Source organism: Balaenoptera borealis (genome assembly GCF_965194805.1).
Source record: "Balaenoptera borealis genome assembly, chromosome: 7".
Lineage (NCBI taxonomy): Eukaryota > Metazoa > Chordata > Mammalia > Artiodactyla > Balaenopteridae > Balaenoptera > Balaenoptera borealis.
Window position 1 is genome coordinate 99,748,990 of NC_138864.1, and position 12,136 is coordinate 99,761,125.

Here is a 12,136-nt window from a genome sequence, read left to right on the forward strand (position 1 = left end):
TGCTTGGTTTTAAGAAAGATTTCTAATGACTTGGGGGCGGGGTACCCGAAAAACAAAACCGTTGACAGCGACAATTTCCTAGTCTCCCACATTACTTACCCCTCACAGGGACCCCTTTACTTTAATCATTTTAGGTGTGCGCATGGATGCGCAGAGAAAATGAACGGGAAGGCACACTCACGGAGACGCACGCCCCTCGACGCTGACATTTAGAAAAGGGTTCTAAATCCTTCCTGTCATTTGCAAAGGACAGGAAAAGGAGTTATGGCAAGACCCCGACCAAGGAGGCTGTCTGACTTTTCAGCAAGTGGGACAGATGACATATTAACTCTTGCAACGTTAACATCTGGTTCGAACAAACCAAAAGACTGAGAAAGAGGAAAAAGCGCTTAAAAATTCCGCCGCGGGGCTTTGCAGGTCTTGCTACCCAAGAGCCCTCAGAAGACAGCCAATTCCTGCGCTTTCCGCTCTGCTCACCCTCCTACCCAGCTTCTCTCTTTTTTTCCTTCCCTCCCGCCCCCCCCCACCCCCTCACGCTCGCCTTGAACCGGGACCCAGGGAGGCAGAAGGGAGGCAGAAGCAAGGCATCGGTCCCCTTCCTCCTCTCCTCCACCAAACCACCGCAGCCAAGCGCGTGAAGCTTCCCTTTGTTCAACGAGGCTCGCACTCCTCCCCAGCAGATCCACCTGGATGCTCTCCCTCGCTGACATTTTGCGCCGGGGCTGGTGCGTGGCTGGGGTGGAGCGAGAGGAGCCCGAGGGGGCGGGGGCGGAGAAAGGTCAAGTCGAGGGAAAGGCAGGAGACGCCTTGCATAACCTGCGTGGCGGGGCGTGCGCGCGGTTATTTATTTATTTTCTCCTTATTTATTGATCGCACGAGCAAGAGCGGAGCGGGGAGCCCGGGGAGATGCAGGACCACCCACTGGCGGGGAAGCAGCGAGCAGCCCTCCCGCGCCCCCGCGCTGCCGAGCGCCTCTTGCCTCCGCGCTCCGGCGTTTGCCCGCGCCGACCCGGGCCCCGCCGCGCCGCCGCCGCCGCCGCCGCCCGCCCGGCCGCCCCGCAGCCCCGCCGCCCCGCCGCGCCGCACCGCGCAGCTCGGGCCCCGGCAACCGCCGCGGCGCAGTAAGTTGGCAGGAGCTAGTCCCCTCCGTTCTCGACTCCCCCGCACCTTTTGAACTTGTTGCTGCTGCTCGGCTCGCCTGCGCCTGGCTTTTGGAAGGTGAAAAGGAGGAGGGAGGCACGGAGGAATGGGGGAAGGGGAAGAAGAGCTCGCTTGAGCTTTATTTATGCTTCCTCGGCGCATCGGATTCGGCTGCTCGCGAGCTGCTTCCTCAGCTTTTCCCGTTCCGGGTGCACCGCGAGGAGAAAGTCTCCGCAACTCAGCCCCGGCGCGCACTTCGCCAGGTATGTACCGCGGCCGAGGCGCGTTCTGCGCGGAAGCAGATGTTGCCTCCGCGGCTGCAGTGGCGGCGGCCAGCTCCCTGGCTCTGTAACTGTCACACTGCACCTGAGGTGAACTTGACAAGAGAGTGAAGGGGAAATTGGGCAAATGCTTTTGGCAGACACGGCGGGTGCTCGTAGACGTGGTGGGGAGGATCTATATTAATGCCCTCTAGCCGCGTCCAACGCACAGCACTTCCGTCTCTACAAATACGTCCCGAGGAGTAGAGGTGGCGACCGGACTCCCAAAGAGACGTGGGGCAGCGGCTGTGACCGCACCTCGGAAGCTACAACAGGTCTCCTTCTTGAGATTCCTTTGGCGGGAAGGGCCACTTGGAAAGGGAGGGTTTGAAAGAGCTGAAAGGGAAGGTGGAAGGGTTCCCTAATTCTTCAAAAGAATACCACTGTCTGTCCTTCGTCTCCTCTATCCTACACGACACATACTCCAGACTGTGTTAAGGGAGAAATCAAAGACACCTGTTTGAAGAAATTGCCGCATCTAAAGTCACCTGTGTACTTATTTGTGCCAGGGCTAGCCTGGTCCGACTGCAGGAAGAGGTTTGGTTAGGTTTTGTGGGGTGTGATTGTTAGGACATTGTATTTCCCCCCCCTTTACTCCAAATACCTTGTCTTTGAGGGCAACTTGCCCTTCTGAGAACTGTGACTTCACCAGGAGCCCTACCTTGGAATAAGGCTGATACCTCTGGACCACGTTTCTCAGTAGTAGTTGTTTGACGGGGGAAGTGGGTGATTGTGGCTACTCTGAGTGACCCATTGTAGAGACTCCATTGCCCTTCTGGCCTGCACTTGAAGGAACCATGGCGGCGGGGGTAGCAGCGTGGCTGCCCTTTGCAAGGGCAGCGGCCATTGGCTGGATGCCTGTGGCCTCGGGGCCCATGCCAGCTCCCCCGAGGCAGGAGAGGAAAAGGACTCAGGATGCTCTAATTGTGCTGAATGTGAGTGGCACTCGTTTCCAGACATGGCAGGACACCCTGGAACGGTACCCAGACACTCTGCTGGGCAGTTCGGAGAGGGACTTTTTCTACCATCCAGAGACTCAGCAGTATTTTTTTGACCGTGACCCAGATATCTTCCGCCACATCCTGAATTTCTACCGCACTGGGAAACTCCACTACCCTCGCCATGAGTGCATCTCCGCTTATGATGAAGAATTAGCCTTCTTTGGCCTCATCCCAGAAATTATTGGCGACTGCTGTTACGAGGAGTACAAGGATCGCCGGCGAGAGAACGCGGAGCGTCTTCAGGACGATGCTGATACCGACAACAACGGCGAGAGCGCGCTGCCCACTATGACGGCTCGGCAGAGGGTCTGGCGGGCTTTTGAGAACCCTCACACCAGCACAATGGCCCTGGTGTTCTACTATGTTACCGGGTTCTTCATTGCCGTCTCAGTCATCGCTAATGTGGTAGAAACAGTGCCATGTGGGTCCAGCCCAGGTCACATTAAAGAACTGCCCTGTGGGGAGCGGTACGCCGTGGCCTTCTTTTGCTTGGATACAGCCTGCGTCATGATCTTCACCGTTGAGTACTTGCTTCGCCTGGCAGCAGCTCCTAGTCGTTACCGTTTTGTGCGTAGCGTCATGAGTATCATCGACGTGGTGGCCATCCTGCCTTATTACATTGGGCTGGTGATGACAGACAATGAGGATGTCAGTGGAGCCTTTGTCACACTCCGCGTCTTCCGGGTCTTCCGGATCTTTAAGTTTTCCCGCCACTCTCAAGGCCTGCGCATCCTGGGGTACACACTGAAGAGTTGTGCCTCTGAATTGGGCTTCTTGCTCTTCTCGCTCACCATGGCTATCATCATCTTCGCTACGGTTATGTTCTACGCAGAGAAGGGGTCTTCCGCCAGCAAGTTCACCAGCATCCCTGCTGCCTTCTGGTACACCATCGTCACCATGACAACACTAGGGTAGGTGCCATCAAGGGAAGTGGGGTGGAGGTGGAATATGTATGTGGTGGTTGTGCACCCCTTAAAGTTATATACTTATTCAGAGCAAATAATCTTTCTCTTTCTTAAATGGGTTCAGGAAAATATTATCTAAATGGTTTTGAAGAACTCTTTAGATCTATGACATGAGTATGATATAGTGATTGAAGTATTTAGGGAGTTGCTGGCCAGTGATGCCTGAAAGTGATACAGAAAGAAATTTAGGAATTCCTGAATATAAAGATCATCAGTATTATATGTATGAATACATAAAAATATAATGACAATGAAAAACGCAAAATTTGTGTCCAAGTAAAGGTATGAAAATACACACTGTATATTGAAATGCCTAGAAAGTGCTTCAGTGTATTGAACTGAAAAGTTTCCATGTATATTTGAAGTATTATTTTCATATGAATACTTCTGGCATGCGTTTTCCCTCTAAGAACCATAATTCTCATTTTACAGCATTTTAAGACATAGATTATAGATATTATCAAAGGATTTTGTAATATGTATGCACATATTCATATATATGCATTTTCATTATGGCTGATAAGTTATGCAGTGTTTTAGAATATCAGGGCTGAAACTGATCAACTCTACAAAATGCAGTGGAATGATATTTGCAACATATTTGTTTCTACGTTCATAGTTTCAAATAAAGAAGCAAATGACTCTTATCCACACTTTTTTTAAGAAACTACAGATCCCATCAGGCAATGGGCCCATATTCATTAAATACACATAGAGGGCAGAGCAGTATCTGATGAGATTGATGGTCACCAAGGGCTGGTTGCATTAGAGAATTTTGGGCCCTAATTTCCTTTTAGAATTCTTTTCTTCATTATTTTATTTGGTGGTAATGGTGTTTTGCCACCAAAGGGACAAAATTTAAGCTAGAATTAAGATTTTTAGATGATTGAAGAAAGATATGACATTATTAATAATGTAAAAACTGCAGAAAAGTAGCAGCATTTATATATTAGAGTATATAGTAAAATAAAATGGTAAGAGCCTTTTACTTTTATGAGTTCTTAGATAAGCCAAGTAGTGATGTTACTGCCCTTTCTTCAGCTTTATGCTGCTTTTCTTGCATAGTTAATCAGTTCAATAGGATTTGGTAATGGCTGTAAGAAAAAAAGTTATTCCCAAGGCTGCTTTTAAAATTTTGTGTTTCAGCCTAATTTAATTGCCTTCTTTAAATGACAACGTGGTTAAAGTCAACTTAATTTTATTAGACATATTGTGTTGAACAGAATTCTCATGTTGTCCTATGGCTAACTAATGGAATATTTTATATGTGAAGAATTTTGGGCTAAGTCAAGAAATTATGTTAAAGTAAAATATAATGCCTTATGATTTTGATTTAGTCTCACATATTTTTGAAGGCCTACTGGTGGATTTTCAAAAATGAATCAGTGAAAATTCTATAACCTACTGCTTATATTTCCCTTTTATCCTGTTGGTAATTTTGTGACACATTTTGAAGAAGATGCAGAATACCTTAGCAGTGCAGGTGCTTAGTTGTAACCAAGAGGTTTGTGTCTTGTTGTCTTTATGTCATTTGAAGTCTTTATTAAGGACAGTTGGATAGTGTAAATCACTATCAGGACTTCAAATTAGAAGTACCTATGAATAAAAAGAGGACTCTATGTTAAGAGGAAATGAAAGAAGAAGTATTAAAAGGAAATATATTTTAAAAAATTAGGTGTCTGTGACAGTGTTTTTCATGAAGTATCAGTAAGTCATTTTAATACTATATACCCTCTATCTGATTGAATTTAAGTATTATTATAATGAATGTTGATGAGATGCTAATTTCATCTGGCTAGAAATTTCTATTCTAGACTTGAGAAGTTAGTATTATTTTAAAACTTGTTTTCTGAAATGACTTTCAAATTTTTATTTTATTTTGAAATTTAGTTTTGTTTTCAGGAAAAGATGAGGAATTGTTAACCACTGATGACAATTTTTATTATATAAATAAAATGCTTAGAAGCATCTACTTTTTGAAATGAATTAAGAAACTAAATCACAGTACCTGAGTAAAATCTATGAAATGGTTTTAGTTCACGTGTTCTGAATGTTAGTATGTAAGAAAAATTAAATACACACACTTTCTCAGAACTTGGAAGCAAAATGGGAGTTACTTCTAAAACTTAAGTTCCACTATAGATGAAAATTTTAATTTTCAGGAAATTAAGGTAATTAATGATCCTGGTAATATAGCAGTCATGCTTTAAAGATGTAGAAATGTTGTTGCAATCAAGATACAACCCATTTATTGGAGAATATATATGAACATTTAACAAAACATATGCTTTATAATATAGCAAAGTTTTCTCAAAAAATGTCTTCTGTTTCTCATCAAAATTATTTTAAATGTATTACACTTTTCTGAAAAAATAGATTTTTAAAAAAAATCCTGCCTTTTTGGTGTCTTAACTTTGGTTGCATTGTGACTCAACAGCTTTATTTAAGAATAGAAAGTATTAACAAAAGCCATTGCTTGAATTTATTTTTTACACTGTAGTCTTATACGATGAAGTGTAAGATACAAACTTTTTGGAAAATACTCAGTAGTTGAAGCTAAAATCAATCCGTGTCTGATAGATAACCAGGAATTTCCCATTACAGTCAACGAACTTTTTTTATGTGGCTGTTATTTTCAATGGAGCTAATATTCATCAATTAATGATAATAGAAGTGAAAATGCAGTCGTAGACAGTGGTTTTTGAAAGTTCCAGCTCATACAAACATTATCTACGTGAAAAGAAAGAGCCAAGAATTTTGTAGTTCAGGACTGGCAGAATTACCTGCTACCTCTCAGGTCATTTTAGACAATATTCAGTTGGTTTTTCGGTCTGAAGAAGTGAGTGGGTCTACTGTGTATTCATCTAATCATTTCTGTGCTCCCTGAAATAGCAAATATATCATTATTCCATATTTTAACCATGCTCATTACATAAGTAATTATTTGATTTGCTAGTAAAGTGAATGCTTTAAAATATAATTTGAAGCCTACCCATTTCCTATTAAGTAAAGTATGAAACATCAAGAGCACAATTTTAAAAATCAATGAAAGAATGTCAGAAAGGTTTTTTTTAAAACAATGTTTAAATTGGGTGGCCCTGTATATTTCTTCCTCCATTCAATCCTTTCTTTCTGAGCATACTTGACCTGCACTGGGCCCTGATGACCCTTTTACTCCCCGCCTCCCTCTTTTCTGCAATGTAACCTCTAGTTACTACCTTAAACTGCCTTGGGAGAATAAGAACCTGGAACTCCTCTTTTGTCTTAATGACCTCTGGGCAGTAACATCCTGTTGTTATTTTTCATTTAGGTGGTAGTACTTAAATGGTGTCAAATTTAGGAAATTTCCAAATGTTCACCCGTAATCAAAAACGATTTTACAAACATATATTTAGCTTCAGTTTACCATTGAACCTTAGGCTCATGACTTGTGAATTAGAAGAGGTACCAGGTGGCACATTAAATATTTGGGGAGCTATTATTTTAGGCAATACCTGCATTCTTGTTTCCCTGCAAACCTGGGAAAACAAAAATTTCATTTATAGTGTACATTCATCAGAAACAAATATGGTAGAATTACAACTATGCTCCTAGAAAACTTAGTGTAGTTGTCTATTTATAAGACTATCAAAACTAAATCTATAATATTTTAATTTTAATATAATTCGTAAATTGCTATTTTAAGAAACAAAAAAGCAAAATACTTTTATTGTAATTTTCCTAACAATGTATGAGGAAAATTCCTCTTTTTAGAATGGCATAATTGTAGGGGGATTATATATTTATATAAAATATGTCATATGTATGTCATATATGTTCTATTTCATATAACATACAAATATGCTATATATCCCATACAACATATACATATATTAACTGTGTTGTATATGTTATATATTTTATATAGTGCATGTTATGAAGTATATATTATTAAAAAGAAGAAGAAACTTTGAAATATCTTCCTTCTATTCGTCACTATCCTGACTACATAGCTTTAGGAAATGTTGGGAGTGTATCTTGTGGAATCATTTATGTAGAGACTTCTGGTTTACCCAGCAATACTGAAAGTGGGTGGAATTATAGTTTTTCCTGTGCCAGCATCTATGCATGAATATTGCTAAAGTGTTAATCAAATACATCTTCACAAGGTGCCGGGCTGGGGGGCAGCGGGAGGACCAAAATTTATCTTTTGGGTGAAGAGCCATACTATGAGTAACATCCATTTTTATTTTGACATACTATACTACATTTTTTACAAAGTTCTTTATAGAGCGTGTTAATTGATGAGAGCTGAAAATGAACTTTTAAAGAGATGTAGAAAATGTGATATGTATTCCTCTTTTAGCATTACAGGGAACCAAATCTTAAGTGTCTTCATTTTGTTTTAGTCACCATTTGAATTAGAGATAATATTTGACGTGACATATGTATTTTTTGAAAGTGTGTATTCACCCAGCTTTCTATGTCTTTTTCTATAAGCATTTGCTTGGTTGAAAGACAGAGGTATGTCAGGAAGAGATGAGATGTGTTCTCTTGGCACGGCATCCTAGAAAAGGGACCGGTTTCTAATTTTCAGTGGGTCTGTTAGGATTTTTTTTTTCTTTTCAGGATTTCCCTTTAGAGTACAGATAGACTTGGTCTTATATATATTTTATTTGTATAATTACTTCATTTAATTCTGATATCATGTATTTTATATTTGTCTAAACTTTCCTCCCAATTATACTCATCTTTGAAAATGAGTTAATGAAGTTCAAATTTCTTATTCCCTAATTTCTGAATTACTGGTGGAAGGAAACTTAGCTGTTGTCTATTTAAAATCCATCATTTTACACATACACGATTGTTTTTGGCCTGCTCATAGTTACACAATTAAATATCAGTAGTACTTTTTGAAATTGCAATTTTTTACTCTTTTTTTCCCCTGAAGACCTTAAAACATTATCTAGAAATGTGCAGTAATAATTAGCTGGGGGTTACTGCGGGCGCTCAGGGTTAAGAAAGGAATAAATATGTTCTTTATTCTATTATTTTAATGCATTTCTCTCCTAGTTCTACTCTCTGTGACTCACTCTTTCCACATCCCTCAGTATCACTGCTAGCTCTGCATTTATTCATATAGTACTGGAGTTTATCATGAGGTGCCCAGTTGATATAACGCAATCCTGTGTTTCTCATCTGGTGAACTCTTAGGCCATTTGGGGGAAAACTACTTAATGGTGAAATTTTACCTGGCCTGATGGAGAAGAAAATAAATCAGTTATTTTGTCTGAAATATCTATAAAGGAGTTGGCCTGTAGATTGTTAAAAACTGTACAATTTAACTTCTCTTTCATGGAAAGAAGGGGAAAGGTGAAAACAACTTTCCCTGAAAAGGAGGTATGATTCTTCCTGCAGAGCTGTAAGAATGATTTCACTCTTTTTTTTCCCTACTCTCCATATGTCTTATATTGTTTTCCGAGCCTGAGTATATATATAGAAATAGGCATTGTTCTCCCACTAACTTCAGCAGCTAGATTTGACGGTGTGGGGTATGATCTGGTATTGAAAAGAAACCCAGGGTGAAACACCGTCTCTACATTTCTGTGTACATTTGCATATCTCCTTGCATTAGTAGATTCCATTGGATTTTTTTGCCCTTTAGTTTTCTCCTTTGAAAGCCAGCCTTTACACTGACCTTGTCCATGAAGCCTTCTCAACCTCCCAAGCCTACATCTTCTATAGTTGGAATTACACTTGACATTAGTAAGTGCTATTTTTTATATAATTTATGGTTTTACTTCTTGCCTGCCTATCTACATTGAAAGGCTTTTGAGGTTTGGGTCTATACCTTTTGGAGACTTATTACCTGGTTACTGTGTCGCCGATCATGCTGTGAGATGATACACGCACACCATGGAGAGCTCCTTAGCCCTGGACCAGTGCCATCTCAACATTAGCAAGAATCGACTCATCTAATCACATGCTTTGTTCAATGTTAACAAATTTCAAGTTTTTTTTTTTTATTTGAACACTTTGTCTTTGAATGTACTACAATCCATCCTTTTTATTTTTCTCTTTTAACTAGGGAGCGCTGTAACTTATTCTTCTCTGCAAAGGTTAGAATTAATGGCTGTCGATGGCTATTTCCTTAATCAGTTTGCTTTCTGGTGAAGGCTGGGTAAATTGCAGGTACCTCTGGGAAGCATATGGAGATATGTTATAATGTAAGTGAATCTGCACAGAAATATACTGCCTTCTCTTTCAAGTTCAGTCCCCTATCTAAATATGAGTAGCCCAAGCGACACATGGGTCAAAAAGATACCTGGGTGACAGTCACTAGAAAGGTGTTCTCTTTCTTACCCAGTAAACACAAATTGGCACTTTTGTCCTTTATTCAGGTGCACTCATTTATGCATAGAATGGAATTGTTTAAAAATAGAGAACTATTGTCTGTAAATGACACATGAGATAAATGTATTCTCTGTTCAGGAAGAAATGTATTCTCTGTTCATTCTAAGCGATTAAAAGGCAGTTTTACAAAATGTAAATATACATGTAGATACATATCCTGGCATGGTGCAATCCATTTTGCATTGGAAGTTTTGACAATTCTGTTATGTAAAGAAGATCATAATCATAAAAAGTGTGCGGAGAATAGGGAGTGAGTTATCAGAAGTTAATAATGAGAAAAAAATAACGTAAGAGTAGGAAGACAGTTGAAATAATGTCAGATAGAATGGGAAGGTTTTGTTCTAAAAGTAGAAGGTCTTGTCTTTTTTGCTCTTATGTGGGCCTGATTCTTCCATCTTCCTCACTTTCCTCACTTTTAAGAATACCAATAATAGTGCTTTGGGAAACCCAAAGTCTTACCAGTAACTTATGCTCTCAGGAAATCAAAATGTGACTCATCGCGTTCAATTCCATTTAACAGACCTTTGTTGATCACTTACTACCTGTCACTGACCACGGCAGTAAGCATAACTGCCCACTTCCAGACCTTAAGAACTGTGTATTCTAATAGGAGAGGCAGAAAGTGAACACAGATATATAATTCCAGGCAGTGATGGGTGCTATTAATAAAATAAGTCAGGGTAAGAAAAAATGTGCTATTTTGTATAGGGGACAGACCAAGCCTTTCCTAGGGGAATATTTGAGCTGATGGCTTTCTGAAGGGATGAAGGGAGTCCTGTGAATATCTGGATGGAGAGTTTAGAAGAAGAGAGAAAAGAAGTACCAAGACCGCAAGGTGTATTCTCCCTAAGGCCACTGTAATTGAAGTAAAGCAGGGGAGGGGCTTAGGAGCAAATACTGTCTGAAAGGGATGAGATGATGTAGGACATTGCAGACCATAGTAAAGATCTTTGGTTTCATTTGAGACATAATAGGGAGACATTAGAGAGTTGCGAGCGTGGTAAGGATGGGATATAGTTTCTGTATTACAAGATTCATTTGTAGAGTTTAGAAAATTCTGGGTGATGTTGCTTAGTATGGATGGAAGACCATCAGAATTAGGACCACCTGGGACACTTACAAAAATGTAGATCCTTAGCAGTCACCTAAAACAATTGAAATAATGTCTGGAGGAGGGAACCATGAAAACTGCACTTTCACTTCTCTCATAGAATTTTAAGAACCAGTGATTCTTAAAATTTCCAGTGATCTGGAAGAATGTATGTTGAGGATAGCTCTAGTATTCTACTCTGGGAATATTTTTGACCTTGAGCTGGTAATATTTTGAAAGGACGTTAAAATACACTGTTTAAAACAATGACTCTTGGATCCATGGGTGAATTGAAGTGCATTTCTAATATGCAAGTGGGTTTAATTTCTATATAATTTTGTAATTTGTCTGTAAATAAGGGAACACTGAAAAATGACACTTTGGTACTTGTTTATTGTACTGGCCTCCTATGGCAAGTACTCGACATCCCTTATGCATTATATACATATTCCACCTTTCTTTCTTAAGAGAAAACTAACTTTTCATTGGTCTGAAGAGCTTTATTCCATTTCCTTGCTAACAAATAGTTGGCATATATTCATAAGTATGCAAAGTTCATCATATAGTCTCATGTGAATTATTATTTTCATCTTTTGTCCTTAATTATTTGTCATTCCTTCTGGCTGGGATTTGGGCTGTGGAATTTGCATTAAGAGAGACCTGTGAGCGGACAATAAAAACTAGAGCTGGAGATGAAGAAAAACCAAAACCAAAACCAAAACAATGATCTAGACGAAGTAGCAAAAGTGCTAGTTTTTAATATTACCTAATGAATATATATGTAGGAAGATAGATAGAAACTCAATAATCTTCAGTGTAGGTGATAAACGGATTCTATTTTGCAAAAGCCCTATCCTATCTTGTGCCAAGGAACAAGGTGTTGTGGATAATGGATATTAGTAATACTGTTTTGCAGAGCAACTAGAATAAAGATGATACAACTGCTTCCTTTTGGGAGTTTGGGATTGTGAGCTTTTAAACTTACTGATTTCCTAAACTGTCAGGCATAGGTGGGCTGAGCTTTCCTCAGTGGGGGCAGAAGCTAACTGGCCAACTGATCATAATGAACATAAGGAATATGGGGTCTTAGATCGGGGTCTGCGAGTTAAGGAAGAGCTTATGAGAAGCCAAGACAGCACCCAGTGTAAAGTCAATCTAAATCTCATGACACCAGAATTTTCTTAGAGTATATTTTTTTTCTCTTTTTCCTCTTTTTTTTTTTTCTAT

General features: G+C 40.2%; 1 protein-coding gene across 1 annotated transcript in view; it reads left to right on the plus strand.

Moving 5' to 3' along the window:
• Positions 1 to 2,239: 2,239 nt before the first annotated feature.
• The window catches only part of KCND2 (potassium voltage-gated channel subfamily D member 2), a 474,136-nt gene continuing 464,239 nt past the window's right edge, over positions 2,240 to 12,136 (plus strand). Inside the window, exon 1 of the mRNA XM_082400063.1 lies at positions 2,240 to 3,372. Within this exon, the coding sequence (XP_082256189.1) occupies positions 2,258 to 3,372 (1,115 nt within the window). The 5' untranslated portion in view covers positions 2,240 to 2,257. The remainder of the gene's footprint in view (positions 3,373 to 12,136) is intronic.